This window comes from Strigops habroptila, chromosome 3, assembly GCF_004027225.2.
Source record: "Strigops habroptila isolate Jane chromosome 3, bStrHab1.2.pri, whole genome shotgun sequence".
NCBI lineage: Eukaryota > Metazoa > Chordata > Aves > Psittaciformes > Psittacidae > Strigops > Strigops habroptila.
Window position 1 is genome coordinate 69,534,637 of NC_044279.2, and position 27,612 is coordinate 69,562,248.

At 42.7% G+C, this 27,612-nt stretch overlaps 1 protein-coding gene across 1 annotated transcript in view; it reads right to left on the minus strand.

The window, feature by feature from the left end:
- Positions 1–27,612, minus strand: part of TMEM178B (transmembrane protein 178B) — a 229,327-nt gene that overhangs the window by 145,369 nt on the left and 56,346 nt on the right. Inside the window, exon 3 of the mRNA XM_030479798.1 lies at positions 19,168–19,281. Coding sequence (XP_030335658.1) covers positions 19,168–19,281 — 114 coding nt within the window. The remainder of the gene's footprint in view (positions 1–19,167; positions 19,282–27,612) is intronic.

Sequence of the window (27,612 nt, forward strand, 5' to 3'; positions counted from 1 at the left end):
TTTAATGTAAAACAAGATCTGTCTTCATTTACAAAGAGTTAACAAAAATTCCAATAACTAAGTTAGCAGCAATCAGCAAAGGAGCTCCCCAGGGCAAAGTCTAATATAATCTAGTCTATGAACCCTTTTCTCCTCCGGGATAACAGACCAGCCAAGCAAACTTTCAACTGTCCCCTGCAGGGCTGTAGCAAACAGGCAAAACGTGTACATATACTGCCCAAACTCTCTACTCCCAGCCACAGCATATTCCCTGTGGCGGATATGACATTATAGAAAACGAGCCAACTCACTTCTGTTTTCCCTGCTTTCTCCAAGGCTGAATCTGGTCTAATATGACAACTGTAGCAAGTGATTAGGAAGTGAGACTTAACAACATGCTTTAAAAAAATCCAAGATACATACTGGTCCCAGAAAATTAGAGCTTGCATGTGAGCTCAGCAGAGCACTGAGAACAGCTCTCAAAATCTTCCCAGCCCCATAATACATGCTTTATTTTCACCATCCCCTACAAGTGATAGAGACAGTCTCTCTCAAACAGTCAATGTTCTTTTTAACTGAGCAGAGAGCATCCCTCCCCTCTGCAGATGTTAAAAAGCCAGTGAAGACTCTAAAGTGGGCAATAATCACTTGTTACTTAGAAAAATAGATGAGCCACTCCTCACTCCATCCTCCTTTCATGTAGTTGTAGAGAGTGATAAGGTCCCCCGTGAACCTTTTCTTTTCCAGACTAAACACCCGCAGTTCTCTCAGCTGCTCCTCGTAAGACTTGTGCTCCAGACACTTTAAAGGTTTTCACTGCCCTTCTCTGGACCTGCTCCAGCACCTCAATGTCTCTCTTGTAGCGAGGGGCCCAGAACTGAGCACAGTGTTGGAGGTGCAGCCTCACCAGTGCCAAGTACAGGGGGATGATCACTGCCCTGGCCCTGCTGGCTACGCTATTTCTGATCATGCTGCATCCTGCGCAACCACAGCGCCAGTCAAACGTATGAGACTATTTAGGACAGAGCAGGATGCAGTCCCAGTGGAGGGGGCCAGCTGCTGCTTTCCCCAGAGAGGGAAACACATGGGGTTTTTTTCCAACCAGAGATCTGTCAGCTCACTGCTGCTGAGGGCTTCCCAAAGACATACTGCATCAGCACGTTCACCCATCGCTTTGGTTCTGCTACTACCCAAAATAGTCTTGTTTATTTGTGAGCAGCCACAGCTGGAACCAGGGGTATTTGTGTAGCTTGTGCCATTATGTCTTAATCCTGGCAGTGAATAAAATCCACAGCAATTATGAAAATAATTTGTTCTTGTGATGTAAATTTATAAAGTGCAGTGCATACTATTTGTTTTGCCCTATGTTACTGAAAATATGAAGGTGAAAAAATATTCGTTGATTTCAGCATTTACAGTCCATTTAAATTTTACATCAAATGTTTACTACAGCAGTTTTGAAATTTGCAAGAATTAACAGCAATAATCAATACTAGCTGAGAACATCTACCTTGCCACACACTTAGAGGATATTAAGAAAGTGAAGCCTTAAATTTGTCCCTAAGGGAGTGTGAGGTGACACGCAGCACAGGGTAACAGCAAACTAACTCAATCTTAATCATCAATATTTTTCATGTAAACTGGAAAACACAAGCATTTTTCAGTATTAGCTACATCAACACAGAAGTGCAAGCACATAAAGAGTGAATTATCTGTGCATTACTGCTAATAAATACTGTGCACCGTTAATAAATATGCTAATAACACTCAGTTCATAATGCTGATATTCCTCAGATACTAGAACTGCATGACAACTGTGTCTGAATTTTATTCTGTAAGTGATTCAACTAGAATAATAACTAGTTATTTTCTTCTCTTTTGTAAGTAGGATGTAACAAAAGATATCCCTGTGATAAAACCAGCACAAGGTTAAGGAAATGACATCAAAAGATTACAAAGAGTAACTCCATCATGCAGATAGCCTCCTTGCTGTTAGGCTCTGCAGCAAGCAGGGGTAAAAAGCTCTCTCTCCAGTTAATGCGCCTCTAAAACTGAGGTACACAAGCTCAGACAAATTTTCCTACCCAAGAAATAATTTGCAAGGAATTCAAATTCAAATCACAGCTTGCTGTACCACCCGCTCCATAGGATGTGACGCTGCGGTACTGGACTTTCTGCAGCTCTAAAGATAGAGCTGTGCAGTCAGGGTCTGAGAGCTGCCAAAGCAGCTTGTGAAGGACCTGAGCAGCCCTGGGCAGAAGCACGTGCAGAGCAACTGCTGCCCACGGGATCCTGAGGCTGAAAGCACAGGGGCAGTGGGCAGGATGCTGACATTTAATGTTGTGTGCAACATTAAATCTTGCTCATAAACTTCTCGTAATCAAACTGTCGAGGAGCAAACTCGTCATAGGTGTGCTCTGGAGCTTGGCTGGTAAGAAAGCAGAAGCCCAAGTCACCTCCCAGCTTGGGCACAGGCAAGCTCCTGCCTGCCCAGCCACAGCCACCACCACCACCATGTAGCTCCTGCTGCCCTGCTGAGACATCAGCTCATGCTGGGCCAATGCATTGGCAGCATCTCCTGGAAGGTGCCCCAGCCTACATGCTGCAAGTCTTATTAGCAAGGTGCATATCTGCCCTCTACAGAGGAAATAGACATGGAGAGAGAATATAGGGAAACAGAGCAAAGACAAAGTGTACAGACAAGTTTCATACACATACATTCACAAGCACTGCCCTATTACACACTTTCTAGTAGCAAATTGCTGACTGTCTCCCTTAGAGAAATATGTTCAGTAAGAAAATACCCATATCTGATAGATAAATACCTGATACCAGAACATTAGAGAGATGAAGCAGCCAAGGAAAGCACAGGAACAGGGTTGGCAGGAACCACTATGAGAATTTAATAATCATATTGAGTATTATAGGAAGAATTCACAATGACTTTTTAAAGGAAGCATTTTAGAGTCTGGCTGCTGTGACTTGTGCATGGTAACTTCTAAATCCTATTAGGGAGTTACAGAAGAATTTGTTTCTTTAATTGCTACGGATTAGAAGTCAATAATAGAAAAAACTCAACTTCACAGTTTGGGGAAAGGACGACTAATGAATACAGTTTCTTTTTAAACATATAAATTTGAAAATTCAACTGACTGCTATTTGGTGTAATTGCAGTCCTCAATCTCCTTCTGAAAGACAAGTTGGTTTTCCTATGTTTGGTCTGCAGGGAATTCTGAAAACAAGCAGTCATCTTTTTCTAAAAATCCTGGTTTATTCCAGATTTCTTGAATGTGTTCTCAGAAATAAAACTCAATAGCTACATTTTTCTACAATAATGTCTTGACGATGACATTGTCAAACATCTTGCTAGGGCACATTCTTGTTCTTCTTGTGAACTCAACAAGACAGTAAAGCCTGTGTTGCCTGAGTAGTGGAGACTTTGCCTGTAATATAATCATGTTCCATTTGGAGCTAAACCAGAGTTTTGCATGACTCCCAAAATCCAAAACAGACCTGTGCTGGTAATCATGGTACTCGGAAAGCTTGTTTAAGAATTGAAAATGGGGAAAGGGGACAAAAGATTATTGCACAGCTCATAGGAAATATTAAGGTCTGTTAGTCCTTCTATGCTTGCTAAGAGTTGATACCAGGCAGGCTGCTACGTGGAGTAGCAGCCACATGGCTCCAGCAGCAACTGCTGCCACCAAATGTTACTCCCAAGCCCTCTGCCAGCCCTATTAAGGGCCACCATCATACTCCAGGTGGTCCCCCCTATCCCTCAGAGATATGCCAGAAAGCAAAGAAGAAATGATGTGCTTTTAGTTGAATATTGCCTGCCCTAAGCTCTAGCTGGTCGTTTAAGTGGTTCATACTGAGAATTATCTAGAACCCTTCACCAATTCACCCTGCTAAGAAGTCATCTTGCCACTACTCGCCTCTCTCTTCAGAGAAAACTCCATGTCTTCTCTTTTGACTGTCACCACAGGAAGAGGCAGGGAAATGAACCCAAGTATCTGAGGTACCATTGTTCAGATAACTAAAAATTCTCTTATCAAGAGGTACCTGGCACCAGCCTCATTGCTATAAATAACTAACTAAATAAATCAAGCAAAGGGAGAAATCAGCTGAGAAATTATTCTATAGTTACATACAGAAACAACAGGGATACGCATATGAATACTAGATAATTTAAAGTGAGAAAGAATATAAAAATCGATGCATTTGGGAAAGAAAGAAGGAAAAAAGCAGGAAAGATGGAGAAGCAATTTGAAATGTTTATTGGAAGGTGGGAAGGAAATGGAATTCTACCTAATGAATGACCTACTCCCTCAGACTGATACTTACGCTTGTGCTATGAGATCATTATTCAAATAGCATTTCTGAAGGAATCTCAACTGTGGCAGTGCAAGCTACAGATGTAGCTGTAATTATGACTACTTCATCTCAAGACAGAAACTTAGTATTCAGGAGGTCCTCTGACTTCAGCTGCCAGTGGCCATGTCTCCCAAAGCCAATTGCCATCAGGTTTTGTTCTAGTTCATTTACTCTAGGAATAAAAATAGACTATTTACAGGGTCATTTGGGATCCCAAGTAGTCCAATTGCTGTTAGAAATCAACACAGTATGATAATTTACCCCAGAATTATAGTTCTGTTTTTGGAACACCAACATCTACTGTATGTGTGGAGGAAACTTTTCACACATAGCAAAAAATATCCAGTACTATGGTGCAATTTTGTATACAGCCTTTTCCATGAGTTTGGTTCCCAGCCAAAGTTCTCTCCTCTAGTGAAAAAGCAGCATGTTCACTGGAAATCTCAGGTCTAACTAACTCAGAAATAACAAACACAGCCAAATCTGCCAAAGGGATACTTTTGCTGGGCAACTGCTTATACTGGGAGGTATCGGTGCACATAAGCACAGCCAGATGCTGGCAATCTTAGGCTGCTGAAGAATGAGCCCTGATCATCAGGCCCTTTCAAACATGCTTCATATCAGCCATCTCAAAATCAGGTGCACCAATTCACCTCCCCTTTGAAAAAGCACATGCTTTTATAAATAAATCTCTCATTGATGTCAAAACCACACTCCAGATGCAGGACTGCTTTCTATTAAAGTTAACAGGGCAGCTTTCTTCATTTACTTTTTGAGGCTGCCTAAAGGTCACATTTTTCTCTCCAGCCACTAACTCTGCATGTTCAACAGAGGGTCTTAGGAGGTTTCTGTATCTCCTTTGTAAATATAGCCTGGAATTCTATACACAACTGCTCTTGCACCAGAAAGAGTTAAAAGACATGGAAAAAGACCATCCTGCCTCCCCATTTCAAGGCCCAGGGCTCACCAAAATGTCATGACTTTGAAATGAGCGGAAAGCAGTGTCAGCACCATAGACAAAAGGATTTATAAAAGAATGAATAAAAGAATATCACTTCTTTCGCCTCAGGACTTTTCTGGGTAAATTATTACTTTTTAAAGCAGTGCACTGTGAGTAAGCTGCCTGACTCCCATTAACATTAGTAGCAGTGGCATAGCATAAGCTTTATGAGCCAGTTTTGAGGATTAATCACAGAGTTGTATCTGTAGGGCACTCGCTTTGAACTCGGCAAATCCTCAACTGAACAACTCTTCTGTCAGACTCTTCTTTGAAGAAAAATCACAAGGAAGTGGGTGGGCTGCGGGCTAAGCCTCTTCTTGGCCCACCAGCGCTTCCCCCATAACTCTAAAAACACTACAGCAACAAGTGAAAACATTGAATAGCTCTCTCTTGCTGCATCTCCAGTAATATTAGCCAAGGCAGGGTAATATTATCCAAAAAGAGTAATTTTTTTTGGAGCAGGAAGAAGGAAGAATAAATCACACAAAAATAGTGCAATAAAAGTGCTATCAAAATGAGAATGGGATTTTGTTTTGGTGTTTTCTTTGGTTTTTTTTATATACAGGATGAAAGCTGGAACACTTGCGAATAATTTCCATGTATGGATCTAGAAATCTAAAAATAACACTATATTTAATACCTCCCCCCCCAAAAAAAAAAAGACAACAACTGACTCTAGAATAGATGGTGATGAATACATTGAACATCAAATTTTCTCTATTCTCTCTTCCCTTCTGTGCTTGCTGGCACCTTTCCCCCAGCCCACCCCTTGTCATTTCCCTAAAGAGGGAGGAGAGGTAATCATTTCTGAGCAGCCTCAGAGCAGCTTTGGCAGAGCAGGACAGCCATGGCAGCTAAGGCTTCATGGGAGGGCAGCCCTGTCAACTTGGGGCTTGTTATTGTTTGCCTGAGGCACTGGGATTTTGTCTCACTTGATGCTACAGTGAAAAATTTCCATCTCCTGTGCTTTCTATGTGAGGGTGTTCCAGAAGCTTTTAGACTGCTTTTTTAGCAGCTCTTTTGTTCTTCTCTACTCAGCAGCAATACATCTTCCTGGCACATGCTTTTGGTCCCCAGAAGGACCCATACAGGGGCACCACCAGGAAAAAAAAGGGAGTCCAGGGATTCATCCAGCTCTTGAGCCTCAGCCTTCCCCTCCCAGGGGCTGGAGGGAGGCCCATGGCCCCTCTGCACCACTGCAGCAGCACTTTCAGCCCCCTCCTTGAGCAGCTCTCACACCTTCAGCTTACAGCAAGCCATAATCACTGACTCCACACTGTTTCTTCCACTTCACAATTCTAACACCTTTGAAGCTCCCTCCAAAAGGCTTTTGCTCTCCAATGAAACCTTCTGGTGCAACAAGTTCTCGGGGCCATGTCTGTCAGGCCCAGCCACAACACACTTGCATCAGGGGCCAAAGTGCTTCTAGATAGCTGTATGAGAAGTGTATAAATGCATCATACAGACACTCTCTGCTCCAAAACTAGGGGCTGGATAAAGTCAAGGACCTAAAGATTGGGGCCATAAATTGAACCCCTACCCTACAAACAGATGCCAGTCTACAAGATCTGACTTTCTCCAGGAGAGGATGACACTGAAGCAAGACACGTTCTGACGTGAGTGGCAGCCCTGGGAACAGAGCTGCATGGCTGCGCCTGTGATAGTGCTACATCTTGGGAAAAGCATGGCAACACTGCAAGGGAAAACACAGCAGCAAAGCTGTCTGAAGACAAGAGAGTGCATCACACCAAGGGACCAACTCTTGCTGGAACAACAGGTTGTACATGATGATTAAGCACACTGGTGTGGCTGTAACTGGGAAGAGTGCCCAGCACTTCCCTGCAGTATGCCTGGTTTTAGCTGGTGCTGTCAATTCTCATGCTTTCACAAGCAATACATTATTTCAGCCTTCCCACATACACATACGCCCAAATAAGAGAGAACTCATCTTATTGCAGGAGCCAATGTTCTGTTCCTACTGACTGTTCATTCACGCCAGAGGCCCACCAGAACGGTCATATCCAACCGTGTCTCATTTACTTTTATTGACGATGCCAGCACTGTCACAAGAGAAACAAAACAACACATTGAATTCAGGACAACTGAAAAATCAGTTTTCCACTCCTTTGTACAAGAAACAGAGTCAAGCACCAACTACTGATATATTCTAGCAGTAATATTCCACTGACACTGCTTACTGTCCTCTGCCACCTGTTGTATATCCATCCCAGACATTCATGTACTAAGCAGACAGTAGATCCTACCAGGACAACTATTTTCTTGCCAATACTGTATACTGGCAGACCTTTCCAAACTACTTCACCAAGACCTATGATTTGATATTTGAATGCAACAGTGGGCAAGCCTTTCAGTATGGAGCGCTCTATCAGGAAACAGAGTCCAGTGAATGTCAGACATTGTCTAGTCACGAGGCCTTTGAGCTATACCCTCTGAGGTTTGTTGGGGTTCAGTGTGCTGGTGCAGCCATGCCCCAAAGTGTTGACTGAACGACCTAATGACACCTAAATTAACTTATCCCATTCCTAGACTTTTATGTAAGTCAGTGCACCAGATGGTTGATATGCTGAAGGGAAGGGATACCACCCAGAGGGACCTGGACAAGCTTGTGAGGTGTCATCAGGGACTGGAGCAATAGGACAAGGGGTAAAGGGTTTAAACTTAAACAGGGAAAGTTCAGGTTAGATATAAGGAAGAAGTTCTTTACTGTGAGGGTGGTGAGGCACTGGAATAGGTTGCCAGGGAAGTTGTGAATGCTCCATCCCTGGTGGTGTTCAAGGCCAGGTTGGATGGAGTCTTGGCTGACACGGTTTAGTGCGAGGTGTCCCTGCCCATGGCAGGGGGGTTCGAACTAGATGATCTTAAGGTCCTTTCCAACCCAAACTATTCTATGATTCTATGTGCTGTATTACTGGACAGCTGCATGTGATCTGAAGCTAATCTACATTACAGATGTTGATTAGCACCAAAGTATAGTCTCATCTTCCTGTCACCTGCATGGTGACACCTCTGCCCTGGATGCTGTGGTCTAGGACATACATACACCCAAAGCTGCATGGCACTGCAGCCAGTGTCATGGCTCACGGGTAAATAACAATAACAAACCTAGCCCTAGTCAAAAAGTTCGGCCAGGATCCTCCATGCACATGCCTCAGGGCACATCTACCTGTGGTGTTAGCCTATGCTAACATCATGCCTCTGATGGGGTCAGTATAAATAACACGCAGGCAAGAACTCTCCTACGTGTCCCTTGGTACTTTGGTTTTGGGAGCTGCCTGCTAGCTATCAGCATCAAACATAGTTTTAATTGCTGGTTTGGTTTTGTCATTCAGTCAAAATGAAGAGATTGATCTCTCTCGATCTGTGGAAAGGCTCACTTTGTTTGCTCAAACTTTATGTTGCTTATCAGAGCAGTGCCAAGAGCTCGACACACACAGACTGAGAAGTAAATTTCAGAAAGTAATGAGTGAATGATGGCAAACTCATGCCAGTCTTATTCGCTATCAGATTTTGCTGCAAAAGGAAACAGCTTCTGGTTGTTGGCTCAGCAGTACCAGCAATGTCAGGAATTTATTTGATTTTCATATGAATCTAATGCATCCACATTGATGCACAATAAACACAGAAAAGGTTCTCTCTCTTACAGAGCAGCATCTAGACATTGCATTTTTATTTCCCCCAGCAGTTTTTCCATTATTCTCTGCTTTCTCTTTCAGCTGCTCCCCAGGTATTTACACACATTGTCTTGGCTTCCTTATTCATGTTCTTAAAGGCACCACTAAAAGTTCATCCAATTGCATCCTCAGAAGAAAAACAAAAACCCAACCAACCCAAAAAAACCCCAAACACTTGTGTTCCAGTCATACAAAGAGTTCCTCTCTTCACTTACCACTCTCAAGGCTGCAAGAGTCCTACTCCTACACCTGGGAATGTTTTCTCTACTCATGCCTATAAAACAGCTTTTTTGGCAGCTGTCAAAGCAGACATCTTTCAATCCCAAGCTAGCTCCTCCCAACCCCACCAAGATGAGATTGCTGGGTGGGTCAGAGCCCTCTGCAGATAACCTAGGGCCACATCAGCATCCTACCTATACTCTGACTGAAGCTCCTTCTGCCAACTTCAGAACCAAATTTTCAGTTCTCATAGGCCATCACTACCTGGGGATTAGCTCTCCCTGGTCCCCCTGGTTCAGGTGGAACCCTTTCAGCTAATTCATCTCTTCTGAGGACTACACCACCAGGTTTAGGGGCCTCCCAGAACTCACTACACAGTCTTACTCCCTACAACAGTATCTACTATGCCTTCTATAATCAGTGCTTCTGTACATTAACATATCAACTCTTCTGGTCTGTGAGAAAAGGACAGCGAAACACTCATCATGAATCCAATAAAAGCTGATGACAAATGGCCTCTTTTTTCTGGCTAGTAAAATACTGAGTTTCCCCAGTAGTGATAAAAAAAAAAAAAAAAAAAGAATATTGAGTTGCTCTTGGTGCCACCAGATTGCCATAAAATGAGGATTCATTTACCTCTGAACACCGCGCTCTTACTTGCGTAAGGGATGCCTTCCAGTGGAAGGCCAAGGCCAGAACTGTTAACCAGCGAATCCTACAAACTAGCAGCCAAAGAGATCTATCAAGTGATCTAATCCATCTGTGGATCACACAAATTTTCAAAGTACTCCTGCCTGTGCTACCCTTAGTCCGTCAAAAAAGCTTCATCTACCAGAGCTGTCGATTCAGCTTTTCAGAGAACCACTGATTCCTCCTAGAAATCTTTGGGAGGACTACTCCAAAAAGCTAATCCTATTGCCATATCCAGTTGGTTTTGCATTTCTCTGTCCTATTCCTTCTTAAAAAAAGAAAAGGTTTTTGCATGAATTGTCAGCTTCTTAAAAGAAAATTGACTCCTTCCACGTTAAGAATCTGTTCCTCCCTGGAAGTGATGTCACCAAGTCAGTACAGAGGGCTAGTGCTTCAGTGAAGGGTTGTCAGAGTCAAGGCTTATTTACTGAATATAATTTCTGCTTTCATACAAAGATCTAAACAGCAATAAAATACATCAGTAATAGTGAACATGTAGGTCCTGATATGCCAAGTTCCATGAGGGATGAAGATACTCTTGAAAAGAGCCAAACACCAGTTCAACCTAGATTTATGCTAGAATAAATCATAGGTAGCTCTAATACACCCTGGCAGCAGATGCTTCACAGCTGGTAATCACAGTGCAGGACTATACCCATCAATGAATCAGTTCCTCGCCCACGCCATTTTGGGTACGTGAGGTACAGAGCTGGCTGTGGCCATTCTGCTGGCCAAGAAGAATTCGCCATACAGAACAGGTTCTTCCCAGGTCATTGCAGGAAGGCCATTATGAAATTATTATTGATTCCAGTTGCTCACCCCTCAGATACGTCCAAGAACCTGGTTTTCAGCAGGTGCTGAGGAATACCCACTTTGTATACCTTAATGCACTGCCAGTCTTTGAAGGCTCTTTTGCCATTATTTCTAAGAGAAAATCACCATTAACGTATGTAATAGATTCTGGATTTGGCCAGAAACCTTTCACTTAAAAACTTAGGGTCTGTTTGGTTTGGGATGGGTTGGTTTTTTTTTAATATCTTCACAAAAAACCCCCTTGATCTTGATACAGGGTTTTGCAGTGGTCTTTTCTAGGAGATATGCTGCATAATGTCTGGCACTACAGGAGGCAGCATTGTCTAGCACTTACAGCAGTGGGTGTCCAAAGACTCGCGTTCTGTTTCTGGCTCTCCCACTCTCTCTGCATGACATTTAGCAGGTCAATTAACTTCTCTAACTTTTTCTGTGCAATAATTGCGCTTGGGTTGTAGTCCTCCTTTGGAACCCTGTTGAAGTCAGAAAGATACAGAATGAAAACCACTGCCCAAGTGTTTCAAGATGTGGAGTGGAAGGCGTACTGTCATCAGCAGCATTAACAGAAAAGTGTAACTGTGGAATCTGTTAATTTTCACTGAAATACCAGAAAGTCTAAAATATCTTTTCTTTTTTTGAGATCTATTGAGTATTTTTTGCATCCAGATGTTGATTTCACATCATTTTTATCTCAGAATATCTATTCTTGTTTCAATAGAATTATTATTTTAGTATAAATAAAATCAGAACTGAATTCTTAGTCTCTAGCCTATTGCTCCCTTCTGATTAGGATTGTTGTTTACATGGATTCATGTCACTACTGACTTCCTCCCAATACTGGGAAAAAAGATTAAGCCTTGCCTTGGCAGTTTAACACTTTTCTTCCCACAGCAACACAATCAGGCATGACAGTGAGTTATAAGGAATGGCATTACATCATGCTCAAATACGTGATTATAACACACTGCAGAATGGATTCTACAAGGAAGACTGATGCCTATGAAGACGAGTGAAGAGAAGCTAGTATCAAGCTAATGCATTGCCAAAGATTGTATCAGACAAAACCAGTAATTCAGCCACCTCCACATCCCCTCCCATAAAATTTTAATAAACCCAATCTTATGGGAGGAAAGAAAAGACAGGGACCCTACTGAATTATTTACAGTCTTAGTTGTGTATGACAAAGAAGCCCCTCTTAGGTCAGCAAGTGATATTCTTCCATCGATTTCCTCCTCAGAATATCTAGGTGAGAATCAAGGGGGATTTGGGGGTGAAAAAAAAAAATGCAAAAGAAACAGGGATACAAAGGGCAAGCCAGAAAAGACAAAGCTGATGGAGGCAGAGATGAGAGTTTGTATATATGAAAGAGATATTGATCAATTGCACACACCAGCCGCAGATAGACTCAAATGAGCTGTCATAATTCCAGTGATGCAGAGGGACATGCAGGCTCGAGCTCCACTAAATATAACCTACATCCAGAGCAGCCAGATGAGATTTGCAAGACCTAACTCTGAAAGTCCCACAGGAAATACCTGCAGTTGATTTATATTCCTGATTTCCTATTCCCTCACCAACTGCGCAATCAGATCCCGGAGGTGGGCAGGGAATAATTGAACAGCTAAACTGTGATTCACCCAGTCAATTAAGGAGTCTTGGGATGGGCCTCAAGACTAATCCTTCAGCTTCATCCAGTCTTCCTAGGCCAGAACCATGTTCAGCTCTGACAACGTGGGCAAAATCATCATGGCCCAGTTAATATAAGAATCCACAGATGTAAAACTGCATTTTAGACCTTTTGAAAGTAGCAAAAAGGAGGATGTCCTGGTTGTTAATGAGGATCACGCTTATTCAGCAATTCAATGAACAAAAAGCATCACTGCAAACCAGTAATTAAAATGGCAACCGCTGCCTAGTAGCTATCAACATATAAGAATCACCTACATATTTCAGCCTGCAGCTTCTGTCAGGGCCAAAGCCAGGTTGTTTGATTCAAGGTTTGTTGGCATCTATCTCCTGCTGGCTGCTGTGATGTTCCCTTGTGGATAGTGCACGGCTTTGTGAGCAAATCGCAATAACCTCGTTTCCAAAATGTTCCACTTAGGTCTTTCTTCTTGCACTGAAGCAAGGAAGCACTTCTCATTACTAACTCTGTGTGTGGCATGTGGCATGTAATCACCTTGAAATACTTAACTGGCTGGCTTTCATCTCACTAAAGTGTGGGGTGGGGCATCAGACTGGGGTATAAAAAAGCTGGGATATCAATCATCAACCAGGCATTAAACTGGTATATAAATCAAAAATTATAAAAGTCAGATGGAAAAGACCCATCCTATTTGTTCTTTCCAGTGTTCTCACCCTAAGAATGCACAAGGCATCATTCTTGATTAGCCAAGAGACATCAAAAAACACCCATTTCTCCCCCTCTGTGTCTCTCAAGAGGAAGAGAAGGGAAACAGAGAGCTCTGTACGCATATTAATAAAGCTATATTTTGACTGGCTGAATGACTGGAAATGATTAGCAATGGTATATTTTACCTGTCAACATCTCCACACTGCAACAGGCAAAATATCTCTAATACTCCTTTGCAAAAAATCACTAGTAATGCTGAAGCAGGTTCGCTCTCAATTTTCCTGCACTTAGAACAGCTCTGTAAATACCTGAAGACTCTTGTCAATGATTAAGATAGAAACATGCCTTCTTTTTTCCAGTATAACAGTTGCAGACAACACAAAACATCACCTAAGCCAAGGTGAATCCAAGTGCCTACACTTAAGAATACAACAAAAAACAAAAGCAAAAGCATCAAAACGTTATGAAGTTGCTTAGTCAAGCATGCCAAACTTAGGAAATACAAGAATGTGACCCTTCGAAAGGGTCAGTTTGAAAGGTAAGAACACATAAAATGCCTCTAGCAAAGAGCAGTCAAAGCTGAGATCAGCCAACTGACATAGAGCACCTCCTCTTTCTCATACAAAAACTTTCCTTTCTACGCTTACCATCACCAAGGACTTTTGGAGTAAGTCAATTCATCTAAGAAATCTCTTTAGAGGTGGTCCCTAGCCATATTTTCCTCATTTACTTCGACTGAGAGTTGGGTGATCATTTAAAGTCTGATTTACAGGGTGTGGAGCACTTTTAGTTGCTCTGAAAGTCAATGGGAGGCATGCTTTGAATGTACAAAAGGCTATTTAATGGTAAGTACTGTAAAACCCAAGCCTTCATTATCTCCAACTGGATACCCAAAAAACCCCAAACCAGTTAACTTTGATTGCCAGGCCTAACATGGAAATTATAGTCCACCTCAAAAAGTTCTTAGATATTAATATATTTATCTTTACATGCCATGCTTCAGTACAATAATTAGAAATGTGACAAAGCTTATGATGTGGTTAACTCTGTCTCTGGGTCAGCAGTTGTGTATTCCGCAATAAAAAGACCAGCAACCATACATCAAGCAATGAAAAACATTGAAGACATTGAATGGAAACAGAATATCCCCAATGTATGGAACAAGGCAGGAGTCCTGTGGAAAACAGAGTATGTGATCACAGTAATTAAAGACTTGATAATGAATGTGCTCAGAGGAGATAAATTAAGGTCAAGTATGCAGCCTGAACAGTATTGTCTCCTAACTTTACATGCTTGTGTTTGCAACTTTAAAAATACCCATCCAAGTTCTTAACCTTAAGGCAAACAACAAATGGCAAAAGCAGGAATTCTAGTGTGAGGTCTCTTACTGATTGAGAAAAGTGGCAAGTGGCTTGTCAGCAGAACAAGACTTTTGATTCACCTGAGCCCCGTTACACAAGCTGGAGGAAGAACCTGCTGGCTGATGGAGCAGGGTGAGACCTCCCCTCCGCCAGTGTTTCACAGGTGTATTAGCAGTAAATGCACAGTAAGACTCTTGACTTGCACACTTTGAACAGGGCTTTGAAGGAGATCCTGCCCTGTTTATTCCCCTCCCCACTCCGAGACAAAGGAGAGAGCTTCCCTATTTTTGCCTCCTTAACTATTCCACTCCAGTCCTTATCCCAGTCTCAAAGTTCGGTACTCCCTTGCCTTACCCCTCCCAATTCATTAGTAAAAAGTTCACCCCTTTCTAAGTCTTCATTTCCTCCCTTCCCAAATTTTGTCCATGTTTTCTATTCAGCACCCCTGTCAGCTCAGGACAGTGAGGTCTACTGACCTCCTCTCTTGCTCCTTCCCTGCTCTTCTGCCCCAAAGAAGCAAAGGTAGTAGGGGAAATGAAAAGTAGCGTGCAGTTGGGAAAGCTATTCACTAGTGTAGGTACTAACGTCACAGCCATATTAGCAGATCCTAAGATGAAGTCTAGCAGAAGGCAATAAAATCCCTTACAGATTTCAAAATTTATCTTAATTTTGATGCCAAAAACCCCAACAACCCCAATCACTTTTATACCTTAGCTTGAAATAGCAGGATATGAAGAAAACCCTACAGCAGGGCAGGGGGGAAGGGATGAGAAAGTCTGTCACTACAACCTGGCCATTAGCTATGGGAACAATGAATACGACGGCAATCCAACACCACCATACCTCCCCTCCAGGCATGGGAGCACCTGCCGCCTGACTAACCTCCGGGCTGGCTGCCCCATCTGCCTTAATAACGAGGGCACTATGGAATCTGACATCATATTGTCAGCCAAATGGCGCTGACCAGCAGGACAGTGTCCTACTTCCAGGAGTACCTCCATCTAAGGGTCAAGGCAGCTGATTAAAAATGAAGCAGCACTTCCTTCTAGAGGATGATAGAAATGGAAAGACACCCAAGGGATTATGCAGAAGAGAGTGGAAGAAAGGAGCAAGAAAAGTGGAATGCTGCCTGTTTGTTTCAAACACTGCTTTCAGTAGTACCCAGAAAAAAAAAGGTGGGGGAAAAAGGGCAATAATTCTCTTGGGTCAGTACTTAATACAGATACAACAATGAAATATTTATTGTTGGTTACAAAAGCAGACAAGGTCAAGCCCATGAGCCTACTGGTGTTACTAATGCATTGTCAAGCTATCATCTGAGCTTCTGTGCAAATCTCAACATCGTGTTCCACAGAATGAGAAGGTGTGGGAAGCCTGTAGAAAGTATAGACATTACAGTCTTTTCCAGACTGCTAATTGTTGCCACTACCTTCAGTGGCCACAAAACGAGGTTTTCCAAGCTCCCCCTACAGTAGTTTTACTAGTTTTAAGAAGGCACCTGAGTGCTTTGTAGACCTAAATGAGGAAGCCTTAATGTCCTGAGAAGTTTGGACCATTAAGGCTGATAAAATACATTCACATTTCACATAAATGCTATATGAATTAAAATATTACCACTCTAACATCCTGTAGAAATCCTTCATTTCCTCCAATACTTGCTCCTCTCAGAATGTGTCAGGTTATTACTTCTGACTTTACAATTCATTTTTCATGTAAATGGCTTTCAGACCACCACAAACACAGGATTATTGCAGTTCTCAACAGCGCAGACACGTTATCATTCCAATTAACACAAGGCATTATAGTTCCTCTTCTCCTGACAATGCAGTTCCCCATGCCAATGTTCTAAATTCAGAGCCCATACCCTGTGATCCTGCAGTAGAAGTGGGAGGAAGTAGGAGAGAGGCAAAGGAGATCCCACAATGCCAGGGAAGGAGCATTTCCCAAAAAAACCACTCCAAGAAATTGTAAACATTTCACAGACAACATCAGCTACCTGTTTGTGTACTGGTTCTCTCTAAAGCAGTGTGGTGACACAGTTTCTAAGCTGTGCAGGAAAAGATCAGTTTCCATAGCAATTCCAGCCACTTTCTGCCCAGATGCAGCACTCTCCATGTTCCTGGACACAAAAACAAACACGGCTACTGTGGCAGACAGGCCCAGGTGGCAATGGAAAGCTGAAGAAGAGTAGACGAACAGAAATCCCTTCTTTTGTGGCCACATTTGATCCAAAATACAAATTCAGGCTTGTGATATACACAGAGGAAGTTAAAATAACAGACTTAAAGACCCAGATATCTACCTCACACAACAGGCTCTATGAGTCAGCAAAATAAAAGCTTTTGGAGAGAAGGAAGAATTTTTCAGCTTATTTTTCACTTTAAATCCACGATACTTTCTTCACCTGCCTTGGAGAGAAGGTGGCCCTGATAAAGCCCCCTTTGACCCTTTTGTTGCCAAGACCACAATGAGGAAGACTGCAGCGACCCACAGCAGGCTAACCCACAATCCTGTAGTATCTACAAAGTTGTTCTTGTTGAAATTGTTCAAGGAATGGATACACGTGAAGTCCCATGGCAAATACAAGTATGTTCAAAGCTAAAAATGAGCGAGGAAGCATAACGTCTAAATAAAAGAAGCTAGAGACAAAAATAAAACAGAATCATGCTAGACTGGCTCTGAAAGTACAAAGACAATCCCTCTCCTCTTATCTGCATCTTCATCCCTTTTCTGCACTACTTAGCTGCCTCAAAAAAGTTTCTAATCCTAACTCTCCCAGACAATAAGGTGTAGAGAGCTGGCTTAAGCATACTTAGAAATTCCTATCTTCAATGCATCTATGATGCTGTGGTTCCCTTTTTCACTAAAAAGTGGCTTCTTAAAGGCTGCAGAAGAGAAATTTAGAGCCTGGGTCTATAGCCTATTGGAGCAGGAGACGGTAGGGAAGACTACAACACAAAAAGTAACCAAAAGAACCAAACAGGAATTACCTCCTACAGTCTTTCCAATGGTATAAAACAGCATCAGCCCAACAGTTTTACTCCAAGAAGCAAGCAAGCCAGTAGACTAAATACTCGCTGGGCTTTGAGCGCCTTACTCCTCACAGTGGTTTTAGGGAACAGCACTGTTGTTTCCTGGAAGATGCCAAACTGAATACAGCACATCCCCTCATTGCCTTGGTGGTACTACCATTTTCAAAGCAAACAGACTTTCACCTTCTTTGCCATAATATACCAGATAATGGTTTCCTGAAGTTTTGGGGACAACAAGGAGGAAAAAAATAAAATAAAGGAAAAAAAGCATCAACATAGCTTCCTTTTTATGGTCAGCTTTCTTAAAGTATGATCATGCAGTTAAAGTGCTTATTCCATCACCTGGAAATGCTTCTCACCGCTCCAAACCATTGTACCATATTTTACAGCACAAAACCCTGCCATAATCACTTTCACCATGTTTTGTGAACACAAATGCGTAGTCTACTGAAAGTGAAACTACAAGAACAGCATAAACCAGATGGGGCTGAATATGTGAATAAATATAGAACTGTTCAGATTTTCTTGGATTTCTACTCATATAATATATACCACCTCTAAAAAGCATCAGTGATGCTGCTGGATTTTTTCAGAAGCCAGAACTATGGATCAAGTTTCTGCACACAAAGCTAGGGCCAAAATGTCACAGGGTAAATGCCTAATAGTGACTCAATCATACTATTACACTGGCATCTTCCATTAAGAGACAGTCACTCATGCTGAAAGTTGTCGGACACAGCATTGCTTCCCTTCTCCCTTCTCTCCCATCTCATATAGACCCTCAATTTGCCTAATCAGAACAACTTTTATGTGCTCACAGGAAAGAGCTTGCAATACTACAACCATCCTTCCCTTCATCCCTATTTAACTGCAGATAGTTAAAAGGAAGTGATTGCTGGGAAGTGAAGTCATATTTCCCCGTCTCATGCTGTCATAGGCAATGAATTTGGAGCAAAGGTTCCATCTTGAAAATGTCAAACAATGAAAAAACGATAAAATCAAAAATTATCAAGTCAGCTCCATCATTCCAAGATAAAAAGGAGAAAAGCTTTAAGGCCAGCCAATACATCCCAAGGCAATTCCAGCCCTGTCAGATCTTGTTGCTTCAGCAAATGTTACAAGTTGGTGACCACTGGCTACAATTATCACTGAGGGCTAAGCTCTTTCCCTGTGCCTTAAAGGATGCAGCATTTCTCTTTCTAGGTCTTCAAAGGAGAGTGATGCAACACCCAGGAGCTGCTGGCAGCAGGACATACTCTACAATAAAAGCCAGCAATAAGTTCTCCTGGAAGCTGGAAACTCACCAGCAGCATGAACTGCATGAGAATACACTCACGTACAAAGTATTCTACTGAATTAAAAAATAGGGCATTGATTTTATTATTCATTTTTGCATTTAACTCAATATTAAATCGCTGCATACAAATGCTTCTTCCCCACCGCCACTTTCTCATGCCTCAGCAGAATTTCTAGCCAGGAGCAGAAACAGAGATGTAGGTCCTAAGAACAAATCGATCAGTCTGCTACAAAGACAAACTGTATGTGAGAAGAGGGCTCTGAGTGGGTTGTCAGTCAAAGCCTCTGTTCTCATTTATCAGTGAGTGCCTCCCTTAGTCCATACGTGAGGAGAATGGAGAAGAAAGCCAGCACCACTTACGCAAGGCGTGCCACTCATCCTGGCGGATTGTCTTGGTGATGTTGTAGGTAAGGTTCTTGGGAATGGTCGCTGAGGAGTAGTGGTACTTGATGTATGTGCACCGCTCAATTGCTCCTGTAAGGGCAAAATGCAGAAGAGAAAGTGCTGTTAAATTAATGCAACATGTCCTCAGAACTGTAGACAAACTGCAAAGGGTTGGAGCAAAGAAATCCCTACAGTCAATCCACTGTGACAACCAACACTATCTTTGGCCCATGACAAGCACAAGCTACCTATATGGTAAACTCACATCCAAACTTACAATACACCAAAGGCACTGCAGTAGCTGCCAAAGTGTCTGCTTTCACCATCAGAGTATATATATATGGCAAATTACTCCCTCCTTTTATTTCTTTTCTCTGAACCATGAGCTAGTAGCAGCAATACCAGCATTTACTGCGCAGAAACTGTAAAAGCTTATTGTGCAGTAATGTGTCTCAGTGCCCATGCTCCAGGAGATGCACAAAGCAAGCATCTTTGATCTTTCCTTCAGTAACAAAAAACAGCACAGATGAAATAATACATATAGATAGTGAGCAATTTTCCTGATCCCCCTCCACCCCACAGCCAAGCAGCAAGACAAGCAGAAGGATATGTGACAGATTATGGTCCCTTGAAGGTACCCAGACACTTTCAATAGCAGGCTCAGAAACAGAAATTATTGGCATCCCTGAATAATGAGCCTCAAATGACATCATGAATAGCTGAAATGGGCAATTCCCACCCCACCCTACCCCCCCATAGTCAAGATTTCATCCACATTCCATGGAAAAAAGCACCACACACTGCTTCTGTTTGTCTTCTGGTCACGTTATTACATTCTCTTTTTACAGCCACTTTCCTTCTTCTACAATAACCACAGCTCCAGGCCCTGATCTCCTGGCACCTCTCGGTGTGTCCTTAGAGGAATGGGTCTGGCATAGCCTGATGCTTTCCATGAATTACAGCCCAGCCAAATTTCACATCTGATTAGATACATGTGATAGCGCAACCATTCTTGCATTGATGAAAAACAGCAATGTTTCCTCTATCCCTTTTCCCAGCATCCTCAATTAACATTGGTTTTATTAGACCTTCTCACTAAGAAGTCAGATTCAAAGCTCATGAAAGTGTTTTTTCCATTAATATTATGGTTTTTTTGGATCAGGCCTTTAATAACTAAATAAGTATCCTTAATGTGGTTGGCCACACTGTTTTCTACTAGCTACCACCGGTCAGAGAAGCAGCTATGCTGGAAATGCTTTTATGTATTAAAAATACATTGACAGGCACTCAATAGAATAATTAAATGAAGCAATGAATTATATAAGTAAGAAAGAGTGCTATACACCAAAAGGCACACTTACAGTCAGCCTTAACTGAAATGGCAGAGCCATTAGCCTTATATTGACAGCTCCAAGGGGTTAAATATGCTTTTATGCCACTAGAAATACAGATTTATACCTCAGTTTGTAAAGCATTACTTGGCATGAACTTAGATCATACACCATGAACTCACAGCACGAGTAAGAAAACCCAGGAAACCAAATTATTAGTTACATGGCAGTCTACTAGCATCTTCCAAAGTTAGTGCAATGCAAACATTTGAGGTCCTCATTGTTTGCTCCTCTTAAGTATTCTTCACATTCTGCCTTTGACAGCAATTAGATTAGACAAAGCCAAATATTATAGGGGAAAAAGGCAAAATATTTACATATGTATCCGCCTGCCCTGACAGCGTGATGGGCTTCTGTGTGAGTCTGCACCATCTGGGCACCAAATGTACGCCCAGAATTAAAGTTTCAAACCAAGAATAGTATTTAAAAAAAAAAGACAGCTAGTGTGCAAAGAGCTTTAAAAAAAGCCCCAAATCATAACCTTGCCTTCTTAAAGGTTTTCATGACCCTTTTTGCTCAGCTGCTTTCATGGATTAGAAGCATTGGCAAGAAAATGGAAAATGCTTATTTGTCAGAAAATAATCTTTAAGTTATCAGATACCTGCCCAGACAAGAGATTTATATAGAATAGCAGACAAGGACACAGAGCCAAGATTCCAAATAAAAGCACAGAAGGAAAGAAGGAAAAAAAAAATCCTGTTCCATTTGCTAACATTTCTTAAAGTAATCAGCAGAAAACACCTCCTCTGAAACCAAAGAGGCTAATTTCTAGCAAGGTCCATCAAGCTTTATATTCTTACTGCAAATACCTTTAATAGTAATGCATTGCACTATCTTATATCACCAAAGGCTAAAACAGAAAGAGAGGTTGTGGTCTGAATTCAGATTATCACTTCCCCATATATATAATTTTGCGCTTATACTTACATCCCCATGGCTTTCATAAGATTTAAGTGCACATATGAAAGAAGCTCCCAGTTAGTGCTAGTGACCAGGGCAGGCGACCAGGGCATGGCTCACCAGCAAGGGCAGTTTGGGCAGAAGGGTATGTACACTGTAAGGGCATGCTGTAAGGGCGCAGCCAGCTCAACCAGAGAATAATGGTATCCACCCAACAGAAAGCCATGGCCTCGCTAAGCTCTGTACCCACCATGGCTGAGGCAGCTTCGCAGGTAGAGCTCTGGTGGGACCATTGGACCACCCAAGCATTAGCCTGTGCCCTGCTTTTTGGCCAGTACAGAACAGCAGCAGTGAGCGCATCTATGGGACATACACCCAGGTAGAGGGGCTTCTCTGCTTAGTGTCAGAGGTCTGGAAGGAGGTGAGTAGGTTAAGGAGTATCAGGGAGGGTGAGAGAGACTATTGGAATCGCACCCTACCCTCCCTAACACAGGCCCAGCAGGCAGACAGGACTCATGATATGGAGGACTTCCTATCCTCTCTCCACCTGGCTGCACCTAGTGCCTTAAGGGATGGGGGCAATGGTGACAAGTTCACGCCCAGCACAGCAGGGATGTCTCCTCTCTGACTGCACCACCTGCCCAGGAGCCCTCACATAAAAGGGAGGTTCCTGCTGTGGACTCTGCAAGTGGAAGCAAACAGTAACAATGACCACTGTTTGTCCAGCATGGAGGTGTCACTGAGGTTAAGTCAGCCTAGGCTCTGCATCAAAACTGCTTCTGTAAAGAAAAGATAGGACATTGCCAATGGGAGAATCCCTTCTGAAGGGAACAGAAGGCCCAATATGCAGACCAGACCCATTTCTTATGGAAGTTTGCTGCCTCCCTGGGGCCCAGGTTAAAGATGTGAAGAGAAAGTTTCCCTACCCTGGTACAGCCCTCAGTTTATTGTCCATTATTGATTTTTCAGGTAGGCAGTGATGAAGGTGTAACAAGTCCAAGGGCTCTCAAGAGAGACTTCAGGGCTTTGGACCAACTAGTTAAGGGATCGAGAGCACAAGCAGTGTTCTCTATCCTTCCAGTTGCAGGGAAGGATGAGGGAAGAAACATGAGGAGCCAGCAGATCAATTCTGCTGGTGTCACTGGCAGAAATTTGGTTTTTCTGCTCCTGGGTGAGTTTACATGACAGCAGGTCTTCTGGTGACAGAGTGCACCTGCCTCAAAGGGGGAAAAGGATCTTTGCACAGGAGTTAGCAGGGCTCATCAGAAGATTTTTAACTAGATTTGAAGGTGGAAAGGGATAAAACCAGGCTTGCTAGAGATAAAATCAATGGGTGTGGGGCAGTAGGGGATGGAGGTCCATGCAGCAGCAAAGACAAAAGGGGTTATTGATATGTTAGAAACCATAGAAGCACCTGACAATAGTCATGTAGGAATTAGGGGGTTTCCCCCTCCACAAAGGTGGCAGGATCAATAGCCCAACCGAAGTGCATCTACACCAATGCACCAGCATGGGCAACAAACAGGAGGAGCTGGAAGCCACCGCACAGCAGGAAACTATGACATAGTTGCCATCAGAGAAACGTGGTGAGATGACTCACACAACTGTAGTGCTGCAACGGTTTGTCAAGCAGGACCTGCCTTTCATAAACCCATGCTGACCAGGGCCCATCACCTGGATGTCCTGTACAGGCCACAGGCGGCAAAGGCGGACAACGGCATCCTGGCTTGTATCAGAAATAGTGTGTCCAGGCTGTACCTCCCCCTGTACTGGGCACTGATGAGACCACAGCTCAAATCCTGTGTTTAGTTCTGGGCCCCTCACTGCAAGAGGCGCTTTGAGGTGCTGGACCGGGTCCAGAGAAGGGCACTAAAGCTGGTGAAGGGTCTAGAGAACAAGTTCCATAAGCTGCTGCTGAGGGAACTGGGCGTGTTTAGCCTGAAGCAAAGGAGACTGAGGCAAGACCTTGTCACTCTCTACAACTACCTGAAAGGAGGCTGTAGTGAGGTGGGGGTCAGTCTCTTCTCCCACGTAACAAGTGATAGGACAAGAAGAAATGGCCTGTGCCAGGGAAGGTGTAGACTGGATATTAGGAAAAATTTCTCCACTGAAGTGTGATCAGGCACTGGAACAGAATGTCCAGGGAAACAATGGAGTCACCTTCCCTGGAGGTATTTAAAAGATGCGCAGTTGTGGTGCTTAGGGATATGGTTTAGTGGCAGCCTTGACAGTTGGCTATGTTAGTGGTTGTACTCAATCTTAAAGGTCTTTTCCAACCTCAATGATTCTATGATTCTATGTTTAAAGATTCTATTCTTAATAGAATTGAGTGCCACTAGCAATGGTTCAATGATAGCTGAAGTACAGGCAGATTTTTAGTGTTAAATTCCATTATGATCTCCTTTTGAGTCACACAACACATTTCAACACTGTTCTCACCTCTAACTACCATGCTATTAACCAATAAACATCCTGACTTCAACCAAGAGTTTGTAGGGACCAGAAAGTAAAGTGAGCTTCAGTATACGTGGTGAGATACATTCTCCTTTTTCTCCCACTTGTCTCTGAAATATCAATGCTGGCCACTGTGTGCATTCAACAGGGCTCAGCAGAGTACAAAGAATTCACTTGTACCTGGGAATTATCCCCATTACTTGTCTTACACAGGGAAACAGATGGCCAGGTCAGACAGACAAGATGCTGCTCCTGGATTTTCACCCCTCTGTCAAGCATTAAGCATAGGTTGACTGCTAGAATGGCTAAGCCAAATTAATTTTTTTTGTTACAGGGCTCAAAATACTTTACTCTAATCCAAGTTACTGGGCTCAATAAAGGGATAAACGGGTGAAACTTAATGGTCTATGATGTACTAGAGGTCAGCCCACATGAGCTAATGGGCCCTTTTGGCTTTAGGCTATTAAACTCTCCTGTGAACACTGAGTTTAATACTCAGGAGAATGTAGTTCAGAGTGTTTCAGAGCTGTCTTCTGTTAGCTTCCAGCACTTCAATTACTTCAGACTCCAGAACAGCAGCATCGCTAGGGAAAGCATGTGGCCATCTTCATCTGCATGGCCACTGCAGACAGGAGAGGCAGGCAGGATCTGACTGGGAACCTCAAGCTTTGCATGGCCCAGACTGACAACATTTGTGATTGCTTGTTATTTAAACATGAGCCATTTATCAAACCTGCTCTCACAGATCTAGAAGAGAGACCCTGCTGAGTTAATGCAACTGCATCAGCATGTATCTAGCTAGAGGTGAGAATTAGCTTTTAGAAGCTTAGAAAAAGGCTTGTCATTTGCCTGGACCTGCCAGTAAAAGTTAGGAAAAGGAGGAGATTATAGCCATGACATGTCATACTTCATGATGTTTCCCTACTTGTTCCACACAGAAGAGAACTAGGTTCAAGACCCCCAAACATCCAGCTCCTGGAGGCCCCTTAGGAGAGCAGAGCCTGCAACTGCAGCAAGGAGCAGAACTACTTCTCTCGTGGAAAATCCTCTCAGAAAAACCTTACGAAATCCTTACCTCCAGATGATCTAATAGCTATACTCACTCAAGTCTTTGGGGTGGGATGGAAGAGTAAGAGTAAGATAAAAAAAAAAATATAGTCCTTTACCTTTCATATCCTCCATAGGGTAACTCCAATTTATGGAGCATCTGCAGCTTTCGGCACTAAATTAGAAAGATGAAATCCAACTGCAGCTGAGCTCTGCACTTTGCTCATAACTGGGAACAGTATTTCTAGAGCAAACCAGTGAGTAGGCTTTTCACTTATGCAGCTGCCAAAGCAAGTATTATAGCTGGCCACAACAAACACCAAATCACCACAAAGTTGCTCCACTGACAGATGTAGTATATTCCATGTTCCTCTGATCAACAGGAAATGTTTGCTACAAATCTTACAGAAAAGTGGCTGACATCTTCAAATAGAGTGCTAGGAAAGGGATCAGCAGGAAGATGCAACTAGAACTGTGCAGAGCAAAACTCTGCCTTAAAAGCACAGATGCTCAGAGGGTATTCAGCAGCTGTAATTCTGTAGCTGGCAACCGCCTGTTCTAGCAAAGTTCAGATGCCACGTTAAATTGAGATAAGGAAATTAGAGAGCTTCATCCAGAGCAGCTAAGTATTCACGGCACCAAACATGCCATTCCTCTTACTGATCCACTTACCTGCTCAGTTCTCCTCCCATATCTATTGAGCATTGCTCCATACTCCAACCTTATTATCACATAATATTTCCTCTTCACTCCACTACAAGAAACATCTTTAAACTGTGCTATAGCAGGAATATCACCTGAAAACATTGTGCAATTCTTTTCAATTTTCAAAACTCTCCCAATAGCCTGATGTTAGCTGAGGTGCTACTGAAACTCAGCTCCCACTGCACAACTAAGGCAGTAAACACTACCCTGGTAGAGGCCCCAAATTGTTGGTAATGCAGGGGGTTACTGAACCACCCTTCACTCTAGGCTGAACAGGGTTGAGATCAATTACAAGGAAGGTCATAGTGCTGCTGGTATCCATACTGTATTTGTTTGGTGGGGAAACCTTTTTCAGAACGTTGGGGCCAGTGTCTTTCTTCATCACCAAGCACCTCCCCTCCATTAAATATAATATTTCAAACTTTTAAATTGCTCCAAGAAACTGTCTTTACCCATGGTTAATTTAAGAAATAGAGTGAAAATTCAAAATGCCACTAGATTATTGGACACATTAGTCCTAAAATTTAGATCACAGAAGTGCCCAGAGGCAGCCGACCTGTGAAGTCAGCTTGACTTTTGCAAAGGTGCTTGTCAAGTTTCAGGAATTTACACTGTCACTGGAATCACATAGTTTAGTCTTCTGCATAATAAAGACCAACTGATCTGAGAGCTGGCAACAAAAAACAGTCCTTCAGATGGTTTTTCATTAAACTGGCAATCTGTGAGAGCAGTTAGGTAAGTGTCAGTAACGTCACTTCAGATCAGTCCCAAGATAGCACACGGAATAGTTGCCTGCATCGGTTATCTGAGCCTTGGGGAACATCATCTACTGTAAGGCATCCCTGCCTACGGCAAGGGCTTTGAACTAGATGATTTTTAAGGTCCTTTCCAACTCTAGCCATCCTATGATTCTATGACTGTATTCCCCTCCTGCCAATGAGGGCTACAAGATTTCACATTTTTTCCCCTAAGCTTTCAGGGCTGCAGATCATGGGACCATCCTTAGGGTTTGGGTACAGATTAGCCCAATGCCTGTGAACAAGTTATCTTTGGTAGCTGGAGGGCTCACAGCAACACATAGAATTTCTCACTCTAAGACTCTTTGCAGCACTCCTCGTGTGAAAGCAGTCAGAAATCTCAGACAGATGCAGGGAACCAACAGCTCACTTGCTCTGGATAAACAATGGCATAGCCATTCCAGGCTTTGCAATGATCCAGCACTGACAGTCGCCTTGCCTTCCATAACATGCAGAGATCTGAAACTAAATAGTACTCAGTCTTCTTTTGCAGTATGTATGTTGATTTCTACAAAGGATCGAGCTGTACAGCTACTGTTTGTTTTATTATGTTTCCTGCCAAGGCTTTTGATATTATGAGCTTCCCTGAAAAGACTAACGTGGATGTTCTGAGCCTGTGCTACCTCCAGGCAGCTTTTCCTTCTTCTGTGTTGTAGATACCTCTGGATGAACTGTTTGTAGCAAGCAATTTATTCCACAAAATTCACCCTTTGTGCTAGCTCTAATTTTTACAAATCTGTTTGAGAATTACTACACAAACATTTCCTAGTAAGAGGAATCTTAGCCTCTGGCTTGCAAACTGCACTCACTACATGTATGTGCTATTCATTATGAGAAACTGCCTTCGGTATGAGAGATTGCCTTAATCCCATGGTTCAGTTACTGTTGCTTTATTGGGTAACTATATCCATACCACGCAGCAAGAAGATGTAGATTGGTCATTTAGCCTCTAATTGTTTCACATTATGTTCAGAAAATAGGAAGAGCAGAGAAAGTTTATACGTTTTTTCTTAGCATTTCAGTAAGGTTTCCAGGGGCTATAATCATAATTAGGGCTAGGGTCAAGTAATTGCACGTGGCGTATATATCTGTTAATATCTTAAAAGTCATCTCCCTTGGAAAAGTTC